Here is a 24,488-nt window from a genome sequence, read left to right as displayed (position 1 = left end):
AGACGGGGGGCCTAGAAACTTTATTTTTTCATGTTTGGCTTCAACTGACCCAACAATTGTTTCTTTGTTACAAAATGTATTTGTATGACATCAAGTGCTTTTAAAAACTTCAAAGGACTGCCTCACATAGTCATTTTAGGGCCCTTGTGTGGTTTGTCACAGTTTGCAATGTTTTGGTAGGATGATGTCATTTTTTTAAAATATGACTACATTGGGAATTTTGCAATGAACCTGGCTAGGAAGAAAAATAATGTCGAAATCGCTGCATCGACAGAGGGGGGTGGAGGAGATAAGGATTTTAATCAGGTAAAGGTAGGGTTACTGTTATCAAATGCTATTCTTACACTTCAATGTAGTATTACATTACTATAATAGGTAAAAAAAAATCTTACAATTCCCACAGGAAAAATATATTGAAATGAAGCATCAACCAAGAGCATGCACACTAATTCTCATATAAAGATACTTTATTTTACGATTGAATTGAAACAATATTGTCTCTGGTCTTCCATGGTCAATTGGTGCTAAATCATACTAGTTTTAAATCTGCACTTTGGATAGCAGATCTCTATGAGGAAATTTATTTTTCATTTTTTTTCTACTCACATAGATGCGTCTGATGGGAGAATGTCGCGGGAGCATAGACGCAGTGAAGATAGTCGAAGAAGAGCTCACAGAGGACGAAGATGAATTGCCGGGACTCATCGACCCGACCGGCACTGACGCTCAGAACGCGGGTTTGTCACTGTTATTGTTTCGTTGGTGTCTGGACTCACGAGTGGTCCCCACTTATGAGTCAGGCTGTAAATCAAGACGATATTCTACGTCATTTCTTCAGGAGTGATTGAGCGCTGGGAGCTACTGCAAGCTCAGTCGCTAAGCGACAAGCACAAAGACACACAGAACCTACAACAATGGCAACAGCTCATCTCGGACCTGCAAACCATGCGGGCTTGGTTAGGTCGCTACGAGGCCGAATTGGGGAAACTGCGAGACCTGCAGCTTAGCACGGACATTGAAGTCATCAAACATAGGATGAAGAAGTTCCGGGTGGGTGTGGTCAAAAACAAAAGACACCTGATAAATAAGGTGTACGCTTCTTCTGAATCTGTTTTGTCCCGTGTGGCGTTCAGGAGCTCCAGAAGGGGATGGACACCAACAAGACTGAGGTTTTGTCCATTAATTTGAGCAGCGCCGACTTTCTCCAGTCGGAGCCTGATTCGGAGGAAGCGTGGGAGCTGCGGGACGCTCTGAAGGAGATGAACGCAGACTGGAGTCGGCTTGGTAGCTCGCTGGAAGAGTGGAGGGAAGAGCTCCAGAAAGCACTAATGCAGTGCCAGGTACCCAAAAAGCATGCAAACTTAAGAGTAGCCATCCAGAATAATGGCATGTGGCTAAGTGGGCACTTTACAAAAGTAAATTTATGTTTTTTTTGGGCAATGTGTAGGTACATTTGTTATTATTATTTACAGATTTGAATATAGAGCCAATATGGCTACTTGTTTACAGTTTCCACCCACGACTCTTATCTATTCCTCGACTGTAATCTATTCCTCTTTCAAACCAAAACATTAAAGTTGGGCCTTCAGAACAAGCTGGCAATCTATTGTTCCTAAAAGCTCACGTCTAAACAGTTCATTGATTGGCACATTCACTTGATAAATATTGTGAATAGTATTCTTAGTAGTACCAGATATTCCCAATGGTATCTGTTTGGCTGCAGGGTGTTTGTGCTTCATTTTTTTGTTTTTATGTAATTCATAAAAATGGATATGATTATAAAATGCATTGATGAGATCTCAGAAAAATCCCATTATTTGTTAATAATGCTGATTTTCTTAATTTCCATTTAATTACATTTTTTGAAGGTATATTTTTGCCTCTAAGATCTGCTTCAATTCCCACATTTTCAGGCCTGTAAGAATAATACCACCAGTAAATGACAAATTATTTTGTATTAAAATTGGTCCTTGCGATCTTCTCAAAAAATGTCTATTGACAAAAATGATGCAATGCTCCATTTCCATCAGTTTGGAAAGCAAGATGAACAAAACAACTTTTTTTTCAGGAGTTCCACGAAATGAGTCACGGTCTCCTCCTGTGGTTGGAGAACATTGATCGCAGAAGAAACCAAGTAGTTCCCATCCCACAAAACCTGGATTTAAGAACCTTACAAAGCCATCACAGTACATTAACGGTACCCATACTCACATATTTCTCACATTCCCCCCACCTCCCTGTCATTCACACGACTTTCTCCTCCTCACCTAGCAAATAAAAGAGGATCTGCAGGACTCCCAGCAGAAAGTATCGTCCCTCCAGGAGCTGTCGGCTCAGCTACTGGTGAGCACGGCGGGCCCAGAGTGTCTGGAGGCACAGGAGAAGGTGCACGTCATCTCCAACCGGCTGCGTCTCCTCCTACGAGATGTTGACGGCGACCTGGACCTTTTGCAGAGGCGGATGAAGGATGAATGCTCGCTACAGGTGCGTTCCAATGGAGACACTGGCTCTTATTTTGTCGCCGTCTGATTGCCTGTGCTTTTCTTTTGTCACTTTCAGGATTTTTCAGCGCTACGTGTCGCCGAATCAGACGTGACCGACGATTCTGCGGCTGCTCCTGCTCTTTCTGATGACTCGGAGTCATATGTGGAAAAAAGTCAATCGGTATGTTCTTTCGATTTTTAAGATAGTACAAAAGAGTACAAAGGCACCACTGAAATGAGGAGAAATAAAACTCAGGAGAAAGCACAGCGTAGTGCTTTGGATAAATGGTTTTGTATGAAAAAGTAAAAAAAATGTAATATAAATGCTATTCATCGCTTGGTTCTCATTAACTTATTCATTTTTGGACTTTTATTATGCTATATAAATTACATGCAATGGCAAATATCTTTATATTTGCTCAAATCATGCATATTTTTGCATCTTTTTGGGGGGAATTGAATACATAAAAATGGCATGTATTCTCTCAATGGTAAATTAATTTAGTTTTCCTTCAATTGAAAATGTTTACATACCAAAAAGTATTTTTTTTTCATTAAATTACAATACTTTTCTAGGATTTTTTGGAGTATGGCCCTTGTATTTCATAGTACAATAGATTCCATTCATGTTTTTTTTTTAAATAGAACAAAAAAGTGTGTAGCACTTTCTTGTCAAGCTCCCTGTTTTTTGTTTTGTTTTTCAAATGCTGCTTTCAACATGTTGATTAAGCAATTTAACTGACCAAGAAATCTTGATTTCTTGCCCACCAACAACCAACCAACCAATCAGTCAATCAATTACATTACATTGATTACATTGCTGCTTTGTTGACACTTATTCTATCTCTGCAGAGATCTTTTTTGAGTTCTTTTATGTCTTCATTTGCCTCTTGACTGAAACATTTCTTTTCTTTCTTTTTTTGACGCCTCCCTCCCTGCTCATTATGCCCTTCAGTCCCGAGGCAAAAGTAGTCAGGCCCAACCCGGACCCCTCGAGAGCGGCCCGCGCCACAGGTACATTGAGCGACCCTCCGTGAACTCTACAAAGACGAGAACCCCAGAGGACACTAAACACAAAATAGACCAACACATTCTGTTATGATCTGAATAATTTGGGGGGATGTGTTCCATAGTGTCCCGTCTTTTCTAGAGGTCATGTGACCAGCTCTTGTGTGATCGGGAAGAAGCCTCCTGTCAGGCAGGCTCTTCCCTTTTTGCATTCAAATGTTTTTCACTGCTTCACCACCGGTTGGCAAATCCCTTTTTCTCCACTTTGTACTTTTTAGTCTGTCCCGTTTCCTCTCATTCTCCTTTGGATGTGACGTGATGTGATAAATGGTGTTGTTTCCTCTTTAACTCCCATCTTCTCTCTTTACTTACTCCCTTCCCTTTAGAAATGTGTTCAACCAAACAGTAAAAGCACCTTTTTCCATCTTAAAAAAGACATTATATACTAACCCCATTTTTCAAGTTGTAATTATAACTCGTATTAATTCTACGTTACTTTGTTGCACGTTAACAATCAAATTCAACATTTTTTTCTAATATTAGCACAATATTATGGCCACACAAGACCATTACTTACAATGTATTTACTTAAAGTCCCTTCATTATACCTCAGTGGGTACAGAATTTGAGTTTAGTCAAAACCTGCAGCCTCTTTTTATAAAATAAACTCTAAAAAGCACATAAGACCATTTTAATGGCATTTTTCTGTTGGCCAGAGCCAGTTACCTCAAAGTAATATAGACAAAGTCTGCTTTTTTGCACAGTGTTGTTATATTGTCTCAAAACTTAATACTAATGTGCATTTAAAAGCCATTAGAATTTTCTATAATACAGCTTTTCTTACACATGCAAAGCTACATTATACAATTATTGGAATAAGAACTTTTGCACTGGACTCATACAGTATAAGGTGCTTTTGCAGACATGTACTACAGTGTTTGGATGTATTTGTGTGGGCGGTTGGGATAATAGTAGTGGCTTGAACACATCGTCCCTTCTCCCAATTTGTGGCACTAACAAGAGGAAGTGTCCAGATAGTGTAGCATTAGGCCTCACATGGCTTATGTTTGTAAAATAAGCCCACATGACGTTGAATTCTTCTACACGACTTCCTCTAGCATTTGCATGGATGGTATTTGTGCATTACTTTATTGTGGTTTGTTGCAAGCAGTGTTTGTGTCAACATGTGTGTGTATGTATGTGTGTGTCTATGTACCCATCAAAAATATTTGTTCCACTTTATTGAGCAAGATTATTTCCTCTGAGGTGAACAGATGCAAGGATTTGTGTTGTGTCTCGGTTGGTATTTACCAGATAAGAGGAAAATCTTATTTTGGTGCTGAATTGCTACTAATTAAAGAAATGTTTTGCTAATACCGGAGTACTGAACTCCCTTTTCTGTGCAGGAGGCCAGCCACCGGCGCCGCTGGCTGCGTTTCCTCCCCTTCTGACCTTCCGGACGGCGTCTCGTCGGCCTCCTCCAAGCAGCCGTCTTTCCTGCGGAGGGTTTTGCGGGCGGCGTTTCCCGTGCATCTTTTGCTCCTCCTCCTCATCGCCTTGGCCTGCATGGTGCCAATGAGCCAGGAGGACTACAGTTGCCACCTGGCCAATAACTTTGCTAGATCTTTCCACCCGATGCTCCGCTACACTAACGGACCTCCACCAATATAGCTGCTTTATTTTTTATTTTATTTTTTTATTTACATCACATCACTTTGCCAAGGACTCTTGTGAATGTGCTCTTTTTCACTCTGTGCCCACCAACAATATTTAACCTGGACGTTAAGACCAATATGTCACTGGCCCTTTAAGAATCAACCTGAAATGTTTATTTTGTTAAATGTACATATATATATTTGAAGGTTGTTGTTTTTTTCAATGAGGAGGAACAAAGCACTATTTATATACACTTAATGGGAGTAGTATTCCAAAGTATTCTACTATTCCCAGTGCTGCTATTATTTATGTTGAATCAGATAGGATTATTAGTGTGTAGCGATTAAGGATTTTAAACCACTTAAAATGTTAAGATAAGACATGACACATGTCTCAGACAAGTTAAATAGAAACGTTTGCGCATGGAAATTCCATTTTTTTGCTCTAGATTTCTCTTTTTGAAGACTAATTCTTCATATTTCTCTAGTTTCTGTTGATTTTGTCGTTTAGAAACGCCCAATCCCTCGCTGTTTGACAGGTACTGCACTTACGACCAGTCTTTTTTGAGTCAATTTGTATGACTTCTCTACGCCAAATGCCAAGGTATTCCTAATTTATTTTTTTACGTTCAGTATTTATCAGTCAATGCGATTATGACAACTTGTTTTTCATGAGAACTTGTATTTTAAAATCCCACATTTCTTATTGAAGTCTTTTTTCTGTGCATACGCTTGAAAGTGTAATCAATGGTTGTGTTGACAAGTTAAAATAACATTTTTTTTCATGGTTATTATAATTACTAAGTGATCAGGATATGGAAATTAGTTTTTTGATAGAACGGGGATCATGTAAAGATGATATGAATATGATTATTTATCTCTGTACAGTTTGCTAACTGAATAATCTGTAAATAAAACATTTAATTATTGCGGATTACCATTTGTATTAGAATTAAACTACTGATGAATTTGAGGATGGAATATGTTTCCTGTACACAATATCCATCCATCCAGTATCATTTAAGTGTCTAGAAGTAAAAAAAAAAAAAAAAAAAAACACTTAAGTGCATGTCATCAAAATGTTCATAATGTGCAATATTGTATTTTAAATGATTAAAGCCCAACCAAAAAGTATTTAAAGCTCCTCCATTAACTAATGCACGTTATGATGAAAACAATGTATTTTTTAAGTACGACAGCCCAATCAACACGTATTTACTGCCACGCCCCCGCCCCACTGACTAATGCATGTTATTATGAAAACAATCTATTTTCTGTTAAGTATTAAAATCCAAGCAAAGATCGCACCCCCCACGCACACAGACTAATGCACGTTATTGTGAAAACAATTTCTATTTTGTGTGTGTCAATGTTTAACAGGCGTGGCCGATGTCAGAGTTCAAAAAGGCAACGTCAGACGCTAAGACGGTTTAGGTGCCGGAAGGCTGCACGGGCGTGCACTGCAGAGCTGCTCAGAACTGACGATTTCCCGAAGAAACTCTGACAAACTTTGCACAAGACGCTGCAGCACAGTCAGTATGTTGTCGTTTGGGGATTTCGAAGCCCCAGCTCTCGTCTTGAGAGTGATCTTTGACGGTAGCATGTTCCGTTGGCGTGATGCAGCCATGACAGCAAAATGTTTGCAAACAATTTGGCTGCATCGCGTTAACGATCGCTCCTTGTTTAAAAAGTAATCATTCCATTGTGTGTTACAGTCCCTCAACGAGCACCGACTGCTGGGAAAGATCAAGAATGTGGCCAAAACGAGCGGAAAGGAGAAGCTTGTCGACGCCATAACAGTGAGTCACTTATAAATAGTTCCAATTTTCTTTATCCGATTAATATTTAAACGTCAACGTTCAGTATTCAAGGCTTTGCGCAATTGGCTCGTTTTTCATCGTGATGCATTCAAATTTTGAATGAAAACACTAACTCACTTTGCGTTTTTTTAATAGCATGAACCTGTGGATAAGTCACCCACACAAATGCCGTTAGTGGATGCGTAACGAATTAACAGCAATCCCCCGATTTTCGCAGTTAATGTAGACTCAAAATTAAACCTGCAAAGTAGGGTCATCCCTATTGAATTTAATTTATTTTAAAAAATTACAATAGTGCCAAGTGCACGAGTAGCTTCCGCTTGTGAGTTTCAATGTGGCTTTCCACATTTTTCTGAACTTAAAAAGGTAATCTGTCAAGTAGTGGCACTGTGCACTTAAATAAATTAAAGACTTTTAGCCCCTTAACTTTGTGAAAGACGTCAGGGCTAAACAGTAATCCTTGACTATCATGTTAAATGTAGACCAGACATGGCTGTGATAAAGGAAAATATAAAGTAGGGTCATCCCTATTGAAATTAATTAAAAAATTAAATACTATAGTGGCAAGTGCAGAAGTAGCTCCCACTTGTGAGTTTCAATGTGGCTTTTTACATTTTTCTGAACTTAAAAAAAATAATATGCCATGTAGTGGAACCGCGAAGCAGTGATATTAGATGGATTACATAAATGTACTTTATCCCCTTAACTTTCTTCAAGACCCCAGGGCGTGTACCTTTTAACTTAAAAATAAGTGAGGCATTTATTCAACCATAGTGTAGGGGCCATTTTTGACTCATTTAAACGTATGGTAAAATAACTTTTTTCTTGGCATAAGACAAAAATGAAGCGTTTTAAGGTATTTATTTTTTAAGAACAAATAGATTTGAATTGACTGAAAAACTTGAGGCAAAAGTAGGCCCCAATTGTTTTATTTTTTTTCAAGATAAAATATTTCCCCAATTCTGGTAAAACCTTCCTTGCGAATGTATTTTTACTTAACCATTTGCATGGTCTTACCTTTAATTTAAAAAAAAAAATGGGTAGATTGATTCTGGTGTAACATCCAGCACTGATCTATGCATTTTTTCAAGATAAAAGTTAAGACCTTGCAAATGTTTTTTTTTTTTTTAACTTTGTATATTGACCCTGTTTTTTTGTTTCCAAAATTCCTGATTCTGGTAAAAACTTACTTGCAAATGGTTAAGTAAAAAAATGTGTAGATTAATTCTGGTGTAACATCCAGCACTGATCCATGCATTTTTTACTTCATCATTTGCAAGTGAGGTTTTACCTGAATTGGGAAGATCTTTTATTCTGAAAATATAAAAACATTTGCAAGGTCTTACCTTTTATTTTGAAAAATGCATAGATTGGTTTAGTGCCAAGCTATGCATTTTTTCAAAACAAAAGGTAAGACCTTGCAAATGTTTTTTATATTTTCCCAAACATTTGCAAGGTCTTACCTTTTATTTTGAAAAAATGCATAGAATGGTCTTGTGCCAAGCTATGCATTTTTTCTAAATAAAAGGTAAGACCTTGTGAATGTTTTTATATTTTCCCAAACATTTGCAAGGTCTTACCTTTTATTTTGAAAAATGCATAGATTGGTCTAGTGCCAAGCTATGCATTTTTTCAAAATAAAAGGTAAGTCCTTGCAAATGTTTTTATATTTTCCCAAACATTTGCAAGGTCTTACCTTCTTTTTGAAAAATGCATAGATTGGTCTAGTGCCAAGCTATGCATTTTTTCAAAATAAAAGGTAAGCACTTGCAAATGTTTTTATTTAACTCAACCCAAGGTTTCAAAATAAAAGGTAAGCACTTGCAAATGTCTTTTAACCCTTTTTTTTGTTTTCCAGAATTCCACAAGGGGACCTGGTTTCTGCATATGAACAGATAGCCTCAGACACCTTAATTTTTCTGTGCTGGATGGTGAACCAGTTTTGTCATTTTTCAAAATAAAAGGTACACCTTTCCCATTGTTTTTCAACTAACTTTGCGCCTTAACCCCTTTTTTTTTGTTTTCCAGAAATCCACCAGGGGGTGGAGAAGATTTGATTTTTAACAATGCTGTAACACCAGCGGGAACCTATCTACAAACTTTTTCAAAATAAAAGCTGGAGCTTTTATTTTCTGGATTTCCTGGTGGTGACAAGAGGAACTACTTCATTTTTTCAAAATAAAAGGTGAGCCCTTCTCATTGTTTTTTGAACTAACTGTGTACTAACCCCCCCTTTTTCAATTTTCGAATCTTCTCCACCAGAGGGTGGAGAAGATTCGATTATTTACGATGCTGGACCAACAACGGGAACAATCTACAAACTTTTTCAAAATAAAAGCTGGAGCTTTTATTTCCTGTTTTTCCTGCTGGTGACTGGAGGAATTTCTTCATTTTGCTCAAGTTTTTCAAAATAAAAGCTTTTAAATGTATGCATGTGTTTTGTCTTTAAGAAAAGATGCAAGTCATAATCAAAGTTAAAAAAAAAATTATTTACAAGTAAACATTTTAAATTTGGAAAAAACACTTAGAAAAAAATAAAAAAGCAAACACTTAAAATAATTAAATAAAAAAAACACTTAGAAAAAAAAACAAAAAAGGGGAATAAACACTTAGTAAAAAAAATTAACAAAAAAATGGGATAAACACTTAGTAAAAAAAATTGACAAAAAAAACTGGGAGGATAAACACTTAGTAAAAAAAATTAACAAAAAAATGGGATAAACACTTAGTAAAAAAATTAACAAAAAAAACTGGGAGTATAAACACTTAGTAAAAAAATTTGACAGGTTAATGACTTAGTAAAAAAAATGGGATAAACACTTAGTAAAAAAACTGGTGGGATAAATATTTGGTAAAAAAATTAAGCTAAAACATTGGGTGGATATATACTTAGTAAAAAAACTGGGGGATATTTAGGAAAAGTTAAGGGCATGAAAAGAGAATATAGATGGTTGTATATATAAATTTAGGAAATAAAAGCATGGTGATTAGAAACTTGAAAATATTTATAAAAAGTTGGGGTATTTATACTTGGAAAATAAAACTGGGGATTTATAGAGATAAAATAACATGAAAGTGGGGGTATAGACTCAGAAAATAACATTAGAAAAAGCTGGGGGTTTATAAACTTAGACTATGAAATTTTGAAAAGAGCTTGGGGAATAAAGTATTAGAAAAAAAATGGGGGTATATACATTAGGGAAAACACTTAGGAAATAACATTTTTAAAAAAAAAGCTGGGGGAATAAACACAGAAAAAAATGGAAATAAATACTTGGAATTCCTGCTGCAACAACAATTGAGATCCTTCTTACCTTCAACATTTAGTCAAAGAGCAGTTGAAATGAATGGCCAGTGAAACATCACAATGATGATTATTTAGGCTTTTATTTAATTTGGATTTTCAGAAGTACACAGACACCATATGATGCAAAAGAGACATCTTCAAGCGGGCTACCTGGGAAGAAGATCTCTTGGGCCTGTTGTGTGGAGAGAGAAAAAAAGCAAAAGTTAGAACATAGAGCCTGGAGATTCTACAGATTGGCTTAGTTTTTTTTTTTTTATTATATCTTGATGCTGAACAGGGAAAACTTGATTTAACCAAGGTATTTGGGGGGTGCCAAACAATTACAGGATAGAGACATCTTACAAGCAATTTAATAAACAATTTGAATAAGTTAATGAGTGCCAAGTGCTATTTTCCCTTTTCCAGAAAAAGCGATGAAATATACAGACTGATGGTAACAGTTAGGATAAAGTTGGCTTAAAAGTTTTGTATACAGCGATGAAATATACAGATCGACATTAACAGTTAGGACAAAGTTGGCTTAAGTTTTGTATACGGCGACAAAATATACAGACTGACGTTAACAGTTAGGATAAAGTTGGCTTAACAGTTTTGCATGCAGCAATTAAATATACAGACTGACGTTAACAGTTAGGATAAAGTTGGCTTAAAACTTTTGGATACAGCAATTAAATATACAGACTGACGTTAACAGTTGGGATAAAGTTGGCTTAAAAGTTTTATAGACAGCAATTAAATATACAGATTGACATTAACAGTTAGGATAAAGTTGGCTTAAGTTTTGTATACGGCGATGAAATATACAGACTGACTTTAACAGTTAAGATAAAGTTGGCTTAACAGTTTTGTATATGGCGATGAGATGTACAGATTGACATTAACAGTTAGGATTAAGTCGGCTTGAGTTTTGTATACGGCGATGAAATATACAGACTGACATTAACAGTTAGGATAAAGTTGGCTTAACAGTTTTGGATACAGCGATTAAATATACAGACTGATGTTAACAGGATAAAATTGGCTTAAAAGTTTTGGATACAGCAATTAAATATACAGACTGATGTTACAGTTAGGATAAAGTTGGCTTAAGTTTTGTATACGCCGATGAAATATACAGACTGACGTTACAGTTAGGATAAAGTTGGCTTAAGTTTTGTACAAGCGATTTTTTTTTTGTAAAAACCGAACAATAACAAATCAAAAATGTTTAACACTCGCAATCAAAACTACCATTACATACAACACAACAGGAACTAAGTCGTGCCTATGTATATCATTCTAGAGGAGGGGTCGGGAACCTTTTTGAAAGAGAGCCATAAACAAATCCTATTTTCAAATGTTATTCCTTACGAACCATACTCACAATTTGAAAGTCAAAATACATGAAATTTTGCAGTCATGTTATCATTTTTAAAGTACAAAAAGTCTCTGAATTCCTTTGACAACATTGTTACGCTGTTGCTAATCAATGAATATCAATGAGTTCAATGATTATCAATGAAAACAATGACAGTCCCGAAGTGACGTTCCTAATAGTGTGTTCGGGACTCAGCTCTCTTACCACTAGTTTCCATATTTTAGCCAAGAGCCATATGCACTCATCATTAGAGCCACATGTGGCTCCCGAGCCATAGGTTCCCTACCCCTGTTCTAGATTGAGCATTTACCCAGCAAACGGTCGGTTGATGTCTCGGCGTTGTTTGATTAAACATAAAGTATTACTACACGACTCAATAACGGAGAAAAAGCGGACAACATACTTTTAAAGTCAAATCGTGACGCTAACGCGAATGTTAACTAGTAACATACGGCACACAGCCGGTCGGAAACAGAAGCTCAAACTTAAATTATCGACTGTGTGTTATACCTGGCATTAAACTGAGAGATCTGTTGGAGTTTCGGGCTCAAATGATTGATGGAAAATCTCCCGATCGCGTGATAAAAACGCATTTAGGGCAGTTAATTGCTCTTTTTCTTACCTCGTTGCCGTTCGTGTCGACGATCATAGGAAATGTTTTCCAAAAGGAAGGAAGTTACTGCGCATGCGCCTACTTATCTCAGCTGCGTCTACCATAGGCGTAACCACGCCCATTGCCCACAGAGTTGGTTTGTACTCCCAACTCATTGTCTGTTTTGAAGATGACGTAAATACAATTAGTATTAGTAAATAAATTTCAACAAATAATGAGTAACATTTGACTGAGTATTTTACATCAACTCACCATTATTTATATTTAATCATTATTTAATACGTATTCATGGACAAAATATAATTAACATCAGCCTGTGATTCAGATATTTCTTAGGCCAGCAGACAAGGCCTTACGACATGCCACTGTTATTAATAAATACATTTAAGGTCAGAAAAAGTTGGGTGAAGTGGAAAAAATACTTTTGTTTTGCGTTGTATGGCTCAAACATTTATTTATTTTTTTGCCAGGTAAATGCTTACATTTATTCTCCAAAGACATTTTGTCATCACTAATACGTTTTAGCATGTAATCATGATAAAAGTGACCATGGAACTGTAAATAATCAACATTTAATACAAAACAAGTGCAAGTGAACAAAACTACAACGTTACCCAAAAGAGTGGCTTGGATTTCAAGCAATGTAACTCTCAAAAAATGCAGATGGTTCAATGTTTTTGTTTTCAATCCAACAATACAGCTGACAGAAACACAAAACACTATCAATCGTGATCAGAATATGCAAATATCACAAATAGTTCAAACTGCTATTAATTTAGCGAACATTAGACATCAGACATGTTGGTACTCTGTCGGCAGTTAAGTAAATGACAGTTTTTTGATCACAGCTTGTTACGCAAATAAATGAAGGTAATGCCCAGTAGCCCCTTCAAGCCAAGAGAGGAAGTGCACTTTGGTTCAACGGGAATTAAAAGAAAAAAAACATAAAATTCAAATAGTGCATTTGGCACGTAAGCTTCAGAAGCAACAGTGGAAAAGTCAAAAGAGCATCGAGCAATGTCGAAAGATGTTGCAAATGTATAAATAATCATCAAATGAGCTCCAGTACAACACTGATCATTTGTCCTTCTCACAGGATTTCCGTGCAGTCTGGGTGGGAGCCGCTGAACTGCAGTACGCCGGGACACGGGGGACCTCTGCTCAGGCTCTCGTGGGTCCCCCGACCTCCTGAACTGGACGTCGGGCCACCGCTAATAGTTGGCGACCAGATCGGCGTGGGTCTGATGGGTTGCTGAAGACGGTGAGCATCCAACATCTCCAGCAACAAGTTATACAGTGGCACTTTATTCTTGCACTTCATGCTGTATAGGTGCTCCATGCCTTTGTTACTGTAAATACACATGAAAAAATACATTGTAAAAACCCAAAAGTTGAATAAAATATGGAATCTATCCACATTTTTGCAAGTCAAAATACAGTAACTGGGAGCAATGTAATGTCAACCTGAGCTGATGTCATAATCTTCCATCAAATGATTTTTAGTATGCCTATTCTCATAGTTTTTTTCCAAGTCTATTTTACCTCATGTGTCTGAAATGAGAGAGGGGAAAGAGCAGCTGGGCCTGCCGCCTGGCCTGCTGCCTCACCGAGCATCCTGATTGGCTAATGTGATGTATGAGTGCGTCTGTGATGGTGTCCAGCATGCCCTGTACCGCCACGCTGTTGTGGAGAGGCTCCATGGAACCGGTGCAGAAGGCAAAAGCACCTGTACAATAGACAACAAAAAATATGAACAGGTGGAGCATATGAGATTTGGTTCTACATAGTCCATCTTTTGGTTGAAACTGATTAGTCGCCACTCTTTATTATGGTTAGACGGTGCCAATATTCTACATAGGCTAATTTAGTACTATGGGGTTGAGCTGTCATTTGTGTTTTTTTAAATTGTATATTTTGAGTGAGGTTTTCATACCTTGTTCAGGTCTAACATTTTAATATATATTATTTTAATAAATCCCTATTTACCTATTCAGAACTTGTTTTTTATACAGAACATAAGCATTAGCTGATTGTATTTCATCATTAGATAGTATTATGTGGGTTTTTTAATGGGTTATTGGTGTTGATTTGACTGTGTACAACTGGCTTATGGCTATTATTCCAAATTTGAAAGGGTTGACTTGCATGTAAATTTGGGAGAAGCAGTTTGCAAGAGTCAACTATGAAAGCATCTTGATGTCAATGAAGACAGTGGAACATAGAACTGTAGATCATTAGGTGTAAATTTGAAATTGTGGATAAATGCATAGGGGCGGCCAACACAGTTACTATCAATTGGGTCACGACGCCTATTGAAGAGACTGCTGCTATTTGAGGAAATATTGGAGGAAAGTTTTGATAAAAGATTGAGAGCGGAAGTTCGGGTGCCCACGCAGCAATCAAAGGTTCATTGGACTCATGCAGCTGAGTCGTCTCCGTCATCTCTTTGGTATTTTCGCTTTTTCCGCTGTAGCAGAATAGCCTCATCTTTGGGGAGAGCTCGTCCCTTTTTGCGCGCTGCCACGTGTTGCCTTGGCAACGCTCGGTGGCCTTCCCGGGACATAGTGTTCGTGTGCGCCAATATGTTGCCGTCTATCCGTTCTCGGGAGCACAAACAATCAACAACAAACACGTGTTTTGATGTGTCAGCTTTGGGGGTTTGGGGTGCAATTAGAATATTAGATCTGCGCTTACCGGAGTTGAGCAAGATGATAGCTTTGAGGCAGAAGAACTCTTCGGCCTTGATTCTCAGCATTCGGAAACGAGTGGCTGTGGCCAGCAGCATGTCGAAGATCTCCGCCATGCCTTCCACGCAGTCGCCTTCACTCCTGCACGACACAAACAAACATCCCGCCAACGACTCATCCATGGAGTTGGCTGGAATATTCACGAAGCGCTGAAAACTAACTGCTCAAAGAAGTCTACTAGGGTCTGCTGGTTAAGATAGAATTACCAAAGTAAAGTTGAGTAACAACCAGGACCACAAAATCCTGATGCCACTATCCAATTACATGCATATATATAACAACCATTGCAATGAATAATTAAGTTTATTGCTGCAGAGGTTAAAGGTGACTAAAGCATCAGGCCAAGAGCTATTATGTGCTTTTATGTATACAAACACAAACAGAATAATTTAAGAGATGCACATACCTGATACCACACTTAATGTAATCCATTCTATCACTTTGTGGAAAGCTTGTTAAGTGGAACATTGCCCCATGTTTGAAATAGTCACTTGTGTAATCTCTTCCTTTTTAATCAGTCTTCCTATGAAACTTTTGTGAACGGCACCCCCCTTAATATATATTTTTTTCATACAAATTGTGAGGGTTTTATTAAAAATCCCAAATTTGTTCCGTTTTTTGTGTTTATTGATAAATCTGAGAAAAATACTTTTATTCTGAGGCGATATTATGTTGATTTCTGCCCTGTGAATGGCTGGCGACCAGTCTAAGGTGTATCATTCTCACTGAGATTGCAAAACCCAGGACTATAATTATGAGCAGTGGTGTAGAAAAGGATGAGGAGTCTCCATCAATCTAAAGCCCAAAAACGAAGCTAATGGCTGCTCGACTTTTGGCCGTTGTAGACAAGCGACGGGAGGGCGGATGCTATCATAGCGTTGGTGGTGCTCCAGCTAAGGGAATGCGTCCACCATGACCCGCTGCGTTTTAGTCATCACGTCCAATCTGGCAGGACACTTAGACCAGGAGCTGCCTTTTTTCCAGATAATACGTTAATACATTTCCCGATCAAATGGGACCATCAAGCTCAGCAAGCTAAAAGCTTTGTCTGTCTGCCTCTGGCTCATCTGTCATGCTGCCTTTATTTTTTTTCCCTTTCCCCTTCCCAAAGGTAGACGTGATGATTGGTCAGGGTGTTTACTCAGAACCCGGGAGGTGTATGCGTCCCCTTCTTCCATCTCGATTTCCTCCTCATCCTCTTCACTCTCCCTCCTGACGCCGTCATTCATTTTCTGTCATTCTGTGCATTGATGCTTTGATTACATCTGTCCTGGTTGCCAGCGAGGCTCTATAATGATGGCGCTCGCGGGGGTCCTCTCTCTTCGCCGCGGGGGACCCATAATTAGTCTTTCACTGTACGACACTGTATGACAAGATGTGTTGGGGTGGCACAATGGCCGCCAAGGTGCGAAATGAAAAATCTACAATGCTGATGTGTCGCTCTTGAAGTGTGTGCGAGTGTAGAGAGAGAGAGAGAAGCAAAGAGGACATTTCCCAGAAGTAGGCCAGTGTTCCTCTCCTATTTTACCTGTCCAGAATGAGGTCCTGAGCGAAGATGAGCTTGCCTGGATAGTGGACGGACCTCCAGACGAGGCCGATCATCAGCACCTCCAGCCACGAGCTCTCCAGCAGCTGCACCTGGTCGTGCAGGGACAGCTGGAGGAAGCCTGAGCACAAAGTCACGTGACACACGTACAGCACACAGATTGCAAATGCAATGCAATGCAATGCCGCCGCCATGGTTGTACATTTTGAGTGCAACCACACAACCATCTCATCTATTTACCATTTGTGTTCTCTGATTTTCAATTAAAATGGTAGCTTTTGCTGACCCGCCACGTGGTAAAGCCTAAAAATAGGATTTAGTCACTTAAGAGAGCCAAAGGTCGCATGTGGTCCATTTGGGCTCTGGCAGGGAGGGGGTGTTTGCCCAGGCTCCAACAACCCTCGCAAAAGGTGCTAACTGTAATTACCAGCACTGTAATTGCTCTGCTGTTCTCTGTGTGAACGTGTGGATCGCTTCCAGTGTCACTTTTTGTAATCTGACGTGTGGTGCTTTAATTGTGCTTGAAGCTGTCAATGTCCAAAATGTATTGGATGAGTTTTTGCCGTTGTCTAGTAGGTCAAATTCGATTGGACATCTATCATCATTGATGGAATTGAAACATGATTATTCCACTACCAGTCAATGTTCCCTCTAATTTTTGTTTTGTTTTGTCTGGGTTTACAGACAGCCTCCATGAGCACAACGAGGGCCACTGTGAGCAAGAACAGAAGTCCTCGCTATGGCCACACACCAATATTATCCCAGGGTAGGTTTTCTGAGAGTATTTTATGAATATACATGATTTTAAATATTAGTGGACAGTGTGGAACCATATTTATAGGCTTAATATTTTGAAGACAATGTCTGCCATATTCAAAGCGTTCATTGAGTAATTCAGTAAGTAGTGTATTTGTGCATTTGGATTGCGTGAACATGGATGTTATTATTGAAATTCATTGAGTATTTTTGATAGTGTTATGTGTTAAGTGTTAAGACCTACAGTATGCATGCATGTACATTTATGTGTATGTATGTATATATGTGCTTATATATATATATATGTAAGTGTATGTATTTATTTTTATGTGTATATAAACATGTGTATATGTATAGGTATATATGCATATATGTATATTTCAGCAACACAGTTATTTATTTATATATTTACTCATATATTTATTCATGAACTTACTTATTACCCATCTATTTATGTCTAAAATGCCTTTCCTATTTCTGCATCCCCACCCTCTTGCTACTGTGACAACGAAATTTTCCGAATATGGGATGAATAAAGTTATCCGATTCAATATACAGGTTGTATTTCTGTTACAGTATTGTTATACGGCTTTACCTGGCAGTTTCTTGGCCCAGGCGATCATGTGAACCAGCTCCTTGTCCGCCATGCTGGTCAGCAGCATCATCATGTCGACCTCGGTATAGGGTCGGCTCAGCTTTTGTCGGGAACATAGTATGGGAGGTTCAGCCCACTGCAGCAAGAGAAGAACCTAACGATGGAGAAAAAATATACATTGTTATTGCAATTGCATGACGGCTTTGTTCATTTTAAGTGTATATTTAGCTTCTTTGTAATTGAAGACCTGGTCAGGCGGGATATCCGTTACTGATGATCTCCCCCCACTAACACTTCTGCAGCCGCTTTGCTTCCTCCCGTCCTGTGGGGGGCTTTTTCTATGTTCCGTCTCCTTGGTGGACTTCTCCGTGGCGCTGGTCCGCCGCTTTTCACGGCGTGTAACGCGACCGCGGTCTTTGCGCACACCTTGTGGAAACAGCAGTATCATATCCAAGAAAATAGATTACGGTATTGCTTCAAATTGCGGCCTTCATAGACTTCAAAACACAAATTAATTGTAATTGATAGACTTTAACCCAGACAATCAAACTGATAGAAAGTTGCTTTTTAAACTGTTTGACTGCTGAAAAAATGCTTTACATCGATAAAGTAAAAATGAACTACTAACTACTGTTTTCAGAATTAAGCCATATCGATCTGTCGTATTTTTATATCACCGAAACTTGAATAAGGGAGTTTAGACTACATCCACTGTATTTACTAGTATGACATAATCTGTTTGTCAAAGTAAATGAAGCCTGTTACTCTCTCCAGATAAGATATTAAACGCCCCCGGCAACTATGTAAAAGAATAAATATACATAGTAAATAGTACATATTGGTTTGTTTGTACAATTCCCACTTATAAAGTAAATAGATGCATCTTAATAATTCATGGAGAGTGGGTGACATGGTCCTGAAATGGAAGGCAGTAGGCTAACAGCACATAGTTTAAGGATGTGTATGTGATTCAAGAAGAATGAAAACAAAAATGTGGCTCTCCACTAATCAGTGCTCCTACTCCTTAAGAGGAAATCACTTCAAGGTTAAAGTTAAACTTAGCCTGAAGAATGCTAGTGAATGCACATATTTGTGGCTTTTGCAAGTAAGAGCTTCTCCTACCAAGCATAGAGTGAACTTCATGAAGTTGATACTATACTATATAGACGTCATAAGGTTGACAGCAATTTTTTTAGGTGTTCTTGCCCACCTCCTTTCATCATGCCCACTTCGTAACACTTCCTGAGTCGGCACGCCTGGCAGCTCTTCCTGCGATTCCTGTCAATAGTGCACTGATTGGTTGCTGGGCACACGTAGTCATTGTGACCTGAAAATTGGGGGGGACAGGAGAAGGGGGGAGAAATCTATTACAGACTAGAAGAGGCCCTGCTCCAGTGTTCAGTTCACATTGAGGTTATTTAGTGTCCAGGAACACTCCATTCCCATCTTAAATGGATCTGTGATGGAGGAAATTAAAAGGTGGCATCCTTTGCTTTGTCATCACCATGGAGACTATTGGTTTCTTTGACCGTTCTTTGCATCAATATGGCGTCACAAAAATGAGTAAGACGCACAAAGCGACTGGCGCATTTGGTCTGGAGATGCACACAACCTGAGCCAGGTTGGACACTCCGACGTTGGACAAACATTCTTCTAGTTTTGTTTGCCTTTGTGCGGCAATCAGCCAGCTTCTGTTTGACATTTTGTTTTTCTCTCTCAAGGCTTGACATTGACACGGGCCTACTAAAGTGTAGGCAGTCAACTTTGCCATTTAGACATTTTATTCCACTTAATTTTGTCTCTATTTTTAGAGATCTGCCCCCAAAGTCTTTATATATTCCAAATCCAACGCAATGGAACGCTACCAATAAGTTAATTAGACCCACCACATTTCCCAAATGTGAGTATATATGTTAAAAATAGAGGAATTTGTGTCTACCTTGGATGCTCCTCTTAAAGAACGCCTTGCATCCTTCGCAGGACCACACCCCATAGTGGTAGCCGGAGGCATAGTCGCTGCAAACGGCACAGAAGCGCGTCTCCTTGGCCATCTCAAAGACCCCAATGGCAGCGGCCTCCGAGCCCCCCATGATGTAAGTGTCGTCACTAGCCGCGTGGTCGTCCCTGCAAGTCTGCTGCTGACCTATCGTCTCACTGGACCTGTCACAGATAAGAAGAGTCTTCGTGGAAAACCTGATGCTTTGCCCACAGTGTCCAAATGGAATATGCTGGCCTTTGGGAGGTAATTTAGTCATTTTATTACAACTTTTGTGTGTGTGCGTGTGTGGGGGAGGTTCTGAATTGTTGCTGAGTAATATGTCACCTCTGAAAATTTCATTTTAAAGTTGTTTTGACGGTGCTTTTAGCAGCAGATTCATTATTAACAATGAGAAAATAACTAAGTTAAGTTTTAGAAACTTAATAGGTCCTATAAAAAGAATTTTCCTGGCGGTAGGGAGCAAGTTTTCAGGTCTGTTTGGGCTTGTGCCAAATATTTTATGACCTTGAATTCAAATTTAAAAGGTGGAAATTGTAGTGCGCCAATATTAGTTGGAGTTGGAACATTTGTCTTTAACTTTTTTTAAAAAAGTGGGTTTTTTGGGGGGGTGGTATGGCTTATCAGACTGTTTTTTTTTGCATTAAAAAACGTTAAAACTTTAGGCCACATTAGTCTAGCAATTAAATTTTCCACACACGAGAATCATTGCAGTGTTGCTCTTACGTATTGTTCCTGACTCAAGGTCTTGGGCAACGTGCGTAATCTCTGGAATTGAAACGTAGCTTGATTTAGGTCCATAGTGATACTGGCCATGTTTTGAATAATGTCTGAGATTAAACCACCAGTACTTTTATGCAATTAGTGTTTGCGCACAAGTTCTGGCGTCACTTGCCATTTACCTTTTTTCCAGACTTTATCCTTCAGCTTAACACTTAATTTTCCCCTAAACGCTAGTAAGCTGTAGTATGGGTTGATGGTTTTGAGTTGCCCAATGGGTAAACCACAATCAAAGTTGGGTAAAGGTCTTGCAGGGTCACCTTCCACCAAGTATACGCGGGAGGAGACAAAGAACTCGACGGACAATGAAAGTGGAAGAGGCTTGTCTCACCTGTAGATGGGAGTTGAAGTGGCCTCCAGATAGTGATGTCCAGAAGGGTGCATGAAAGGACTGAGTCGGGGGCTGGTGGGCACAAACACAAGTGGGCTGGTGGGTCCGCTGCCCAGCGACTGGAGACTGCCATCCGAGGGCGAACCGTGGGTGTCCAGGGGCGCCGAATAATAACTGGGCGTGGGGTGCCCATAAAGCGGCGTCTGGGCCGGAGTCGGCGAGGCGTAATCGTATGTCCCCTCCAAGAAGTCCACCGAGGCGACCCTGCCGGACCCCTGGCTCTCTTCGGGGTACATGCCGTTAACGGGGGCACGAGGCGGGGGCGACGGGCCCAGTGGGGGCAGTTTCTCCAGCTCTGGGGTGGCCGGGCGGATGCCGGGTCTCGGCGGTGGTCCGTAAGGCTTCCTGCTCTTTGCTAGGCTCTGCCTGAGCAACATCACAGCAAAACACCACTGATAAGCAACATGATTTAGACTTGCTCTCCCCTTGGCGGGGAGAAGGGGTGGGGGTGCAGGAACGAGTGTCTCTCTCTCTCCCTCCCTCCTGTTCAAATGTTTCTTAATACACATACAGATGTGAGATTCTGGCTGTCCCTGCTTTTCAATAGGAGCACCCCAATACCACCCCCCCACACACCCCCAGCCACACTCCCCAGAAGAAAAGTCCTAACCTCCTTCCAGCCCTTCTTTCCTCCGATGTGTAGGAGGGAATGCTAGAAGGATTGGCAACAAAAATACCTCAAAGCTAGACAAAATGGAAGTGGCGCTTCCCGTCCATTGCGACTATCCCGTCCCACGCCAATAGATGATCTCTTGCCCTTTGTTTGACGCACGGAAGGCCTTCATCTAAGCTCTCGGAATATTCATGGTTCATTTAGCTGATCTCCATCTTGACGTAAAAGCGCTTTGACTATTTGCCTCCACGTTATCGAACACACCTGAGACTTTAGTCAATTAAAACAACAGCCCCCACCAACCCGCTCCTCCTCCAAAAAAAAAAAACAAACGGCCTTAAAGGAACAAGAGAGAAAATCACAGCTCACCTCTTCACACCACAACCGTCTTCTCTGCCGTTCGGCTCGTTTTGTTCATCCCTCCGACTCTGCGCTCATTCAGCTGGACTCGCTGGGCAAAGTGGAAACAGTGGGGAGGGAGAAAAAAAAATGAGAATAAACAAATTAAAAGATGCAGTCAAATCGATGGAGGCGGTGCGCCAGGTCACCATAACACAGCAAACAACGCGGCAGGTCAAATCTCATTTCAGTAGCCAGTAATTACACAATCCACTCCCAATGATGGAATCAAATAGATACAGAAAATTGTCTATTTATCATCATTTTGTTACTTTAATACAGATTTACTTTGACAATAACATGATATCACATTGCCAATTAGTGTCTATTCTACTAGAAGAGGAAAAAAACAAAACAAAGGGATTGAGTTTTAAGGCAAATAAAAGACTTCAAGCCTTGCACAATCGGGAGTCCTTGCATGTTTTGGGACCACATGTCAAGGTAAAGATTAAACCTTGCACTGCAAAAAAAAAAACCCAGTAACAAGCTGTAATATAGCTCAACCCTGTAAGAGATTGCAAATACATAACAATCGGGTTGTGGAATTAAAACGTGTGCGTGCGCCCGCTTACCTGACACCCACGTCGTTCGGATGCGAGGGTTAAAAGCAACTACAGACCGTTAGCGAGAGAGAGAAAAAGAGCTCAACATTTGGCAGGGGCTTCATTTTCCCATCTCTTTCTTGAGTAAACAGCCCCATTTTCAGAACATGTCAGGTCAAGTGGAAAACAAGATCCCTGATGATGATATACATATTTCATTGCATATCCCCAGAGGGGGACAAAATTAAGTCGTATCAAATTGCAAGAAAATACAGGGAAGCGACTAAATGACTTAATTGGCTTATTTTAGGGCCACTTAAAGCTCCTTTAGCATTGTCATGCACGTTTGGATTTGCAGCTGTTTTGCGGGCGACAAAGTAGAGTTTAACCTGACCTAGAATAATCAGGAGGTCAACATGTCAACGGTAATGCGAGAGTAAAAACACTACGGCTGAATATTAATGGAGCATTTGTACAACGCTGTTACTTTCAGCTTGACTATTTGCCTACCTAACGGGCGTCATTTTAACCTGTTGACACCCAGAAATCCTACTTTTAGAAGTGGATTTGGATGCAAATGAGGTCAATAGAGGCCATATTTTGTACCTGTAAATGACAACGATGAGCAGGAAGCTGCACTTCTGTATTTGATGAAAAACATTCATTTGAAGCAGGGGTGTCCAAACTTTTTGCAAAGAGGGCCAGATTTGGTAAGGTGAAAATGTGTGCGGGCCGACTTTTTGCCTGACATTCTTTGAACCATTAACATTAAATGCAAATTAACTTTTTGGGATTTTTTTTAATTACAAATGGCATACTTTTACTTTTACATTTTTTTTACATTTAGGTTTTTACCGAAATCACAAACCACAAAAAATTAAGAAAACTATCATGTGAAACATCACATATTATTCACTATTATATGCTCACTGTAGGAACAGTGCTGAAAACAAAACAATGATCACTGCATATTCAAACTGTGATTTTGACCATCACAAAAAAAATAATGAACTGAGATTTAAGAATTTATTCAACTCAGAGGACTTAACAAATATCTTGCCTGCACTAATGTGAAGGGTGATACTGGGATCTTGACTGCAGTATGTAGTCCAGGTCTTCATCGCACGCTAACGAGAAAAAGTCAAACTCAGTTCCTTTTGCCTCTAACTGTCTCATAATATCTCATGAAACGTCTTCAATTCTCCGTGCCACAGTATTACGAGCCAGGCAAATATTGGCAAACTCTTGCTTCTTCGCGGGACAAATTTTCTCAACCATTTTCATTACACAGTCTTTAATAAATTCACTGTCACTGAAAGGTTTGCAGTGCTTTGCAATTAGCGTTGCCACTTGTAGCTTGCCTTTGTGGCATTTTCATTTGACTCACGGGCTCTTGTGAAAAAGCTTTGCTGTGCCGTTAAAACAGCTTCCAGTTGCTTCACTTCTTCACCGCGTTTGTTCCCAGTTAGCTTGTCGTAGCTAGCATGTTTCGTCTGGTAGTGCCTCTTAATTTTGAATTCCTTGAAAACAGCCACAGTCTCTTGGCAAATTAGGCAGACACAGTTGTTTCGTATTTCAGTGAAAAAATACTCAAATTTCCACTTCTCCTGGATGCGGCGGCCCTCCCGGTCAACTTTCCTTTTTTTGTTTACATGTTAGAAATGGGCTGGGCTGAAACAATGACGCAAGGGTCACGGCGGCCAGAGTGCGGCCACAGGGCTACTGCCATCTTCTGGTGAAGTGAAAAATAGCTTTTTGTACACATTTATTTTATACTGTGGTCAACAGTGCTGGCGGGCCGTGTATTATTGATTTCATGATAGAGGCCGTGGGCCGGTAAAAATTTGTGCACGGGCCTTATTTGGCCCGCGGGCCGGACT

General features: G+C 39.6%; 2 protein-coding genes and 2 long non-coding RNA genes across 7 annotated transcripts in view; 2 read left to right on the top strand and 2 right to left on the bottom strand.

Annotated features, from left to right (window-relative positions):
* syne1a (spectrin repeat containing, nuclear envelope 1a) overlaps nucleotides 1–6,075 on the top strand; it is a 98,642-nt gene extending 92,567 nt beyond the window's left edge. The window contains exons 139-146 of the mRNA XM_077711512.1: nucleotides 611–737; nucleotides 839–1,050; nucleotides 1,134–1,340; nucleotides 2,069–2,197; nucleotides 2,272–2,484; nucleotides 2,560–2,664; nucleotides 3,439–3,497; nucleotides 4,898–6,075. Of these exons, the coding sequence (XP_077567638.1) occupies nucleotides 611–737; nucleotides 839–1,050; nucleotides 1,134–1,340; nucleotides 2,069–2,197; nucleotides 2,272–2,484; nucleotides 2,560–2,664; nucleotides 3,439–3,497; nucleotides 4,898–5,162 (1,317 nt within the window). The 3' untranslated portion in view covers nucleotides 5,163–6,075. The remainder of the gene's footprint in view (nucleotides 1–610; nucleotides 738–838; nucleotides 1,051–1,133; nucleotides 1,341–2,068; nucleotides 2,198–2,271; nucleotides 2,485–2,559; nucleotides 2,665–3,438; nucleotides 3,498–4,897) is intronic.
* A 371-nt stretch (nucleotides 6,076–6,446) lies between these two features.
* Nucleotides 6,447–9,395, top strand: LOC144192454 (uncharacterized). 2 transcript variants are annotated; one of them, XR_013325127.1, is made up of 5 exons: nucleotides 6,447–6,678; nucleotides 6,862–6,945; nucleotides 8,825–8,930; nucleotides 8,995–9,151; nucleotides 9,229–9,395. It is a non-coding gene; the product is annotated as an uncharacterized LOC144192454 (long non-coding RNA). The 2 variants fall into 2 exon arrangements; XR_013325126.1 differs by having other exon boundaries at nucleotides 6,448–6,682.
* A 936-nt stretch (nucleotides 9,396–10,331) lies between these two features.
* Nucleotides 10,332–12,306, bottom strand: LOC144192353 (uncharacterized). Its single transcript, XR_013325103.1, has 2 exons — nucleotides 12,253–12,306; nucleotides 10,332–10,445 (listed from the first exon to the last, which is right to left on the bottom strand). It is a non-coding gene; the product is annotated as an uncharacterized LOC144192353 (long non-coding RNA).
* Nucleotides 12,307–12,664: 358 nt separating this feature from the next.
* On the bottom strand, nucleotides 12,665–24,270 carry esr1 (estrogen receptor 1). Of its 3 annotated transcripts, none has more exons than XM_077711386.1 (11): nucleotides 23,669–24,270; nucleotides 22,037–22,118; nucleotides 20,995–21,420; nucleotides 19,827–20,047; nucleotides 19,098–19,214; nucleotides 18,135–18,313; nucleotides 17,888–18,041; nucleotides 16,519–16,657; nucleotides 14,938–15,071; nucleotides 13,786–13,969; nucleotides 12,666–13,592 (listed from the first exon to the last, which is right to left on the bottom strand). In XM_077711386.1, exons 3-11 carry the CDS (start codon nucleotides 21,288–21,290, stop codon nucleotides 13,334–13,336), a joined length of 1,683 nt encoding a protein of 560 aa, XP_077567512.1. In that variant the 5' UTR covers nucleotides 21,291–21,420; nucleotides 22,037–22,118; nucleotides 23,669–24,270; the 3' UTR covers nucleotides 12,666–13,333. The 3 variants fall into 3 exon arrangements, with proteins under 3 accessions (XP_077567510.1, XP_077567512.1, XP_077567511.1); XM_077711385.1 differs by lacking the exon at nucleotides 23,669–24,270 and adding an exon at nucleotides 22,639–22,692; XM_077711384.1 differs by lacking the exons at nucleotides 22,037–22,118; nucleotides 23,669–24,270 and having other exon boundaries at nucleotides 12,665–13,592; nucleotides 20,995–21,446.
* Between the last annotated feature and the right edge of the window lie 218 nt (nucleotides 24,271–24,488).

The sequence above is a fragment of the Stigmatopora nigra genome, unplaced genomic scaffold, assembly GCF_051989575.1.
Source record: "Stigmatopora nigra isolate UIUO_SnigA unplaced genomic scaffold, RoL_Snig_1.1 HiC_scaffold_26, whole genome shotgun sequence".
In the NCBI taxonomy this organism is placed as follows: Eukaryota; Metazoa; Chordata; class Actinopteri; order Syngnathiformes; family Syngnathidae; genus Stigmatopora; species Stigmatopora nigra.
The sequence above is the reverse complement of the archived record's forward strand: the minus strand, read 5'-3'. Positions and strand labels throughout refer to the sequence as shown.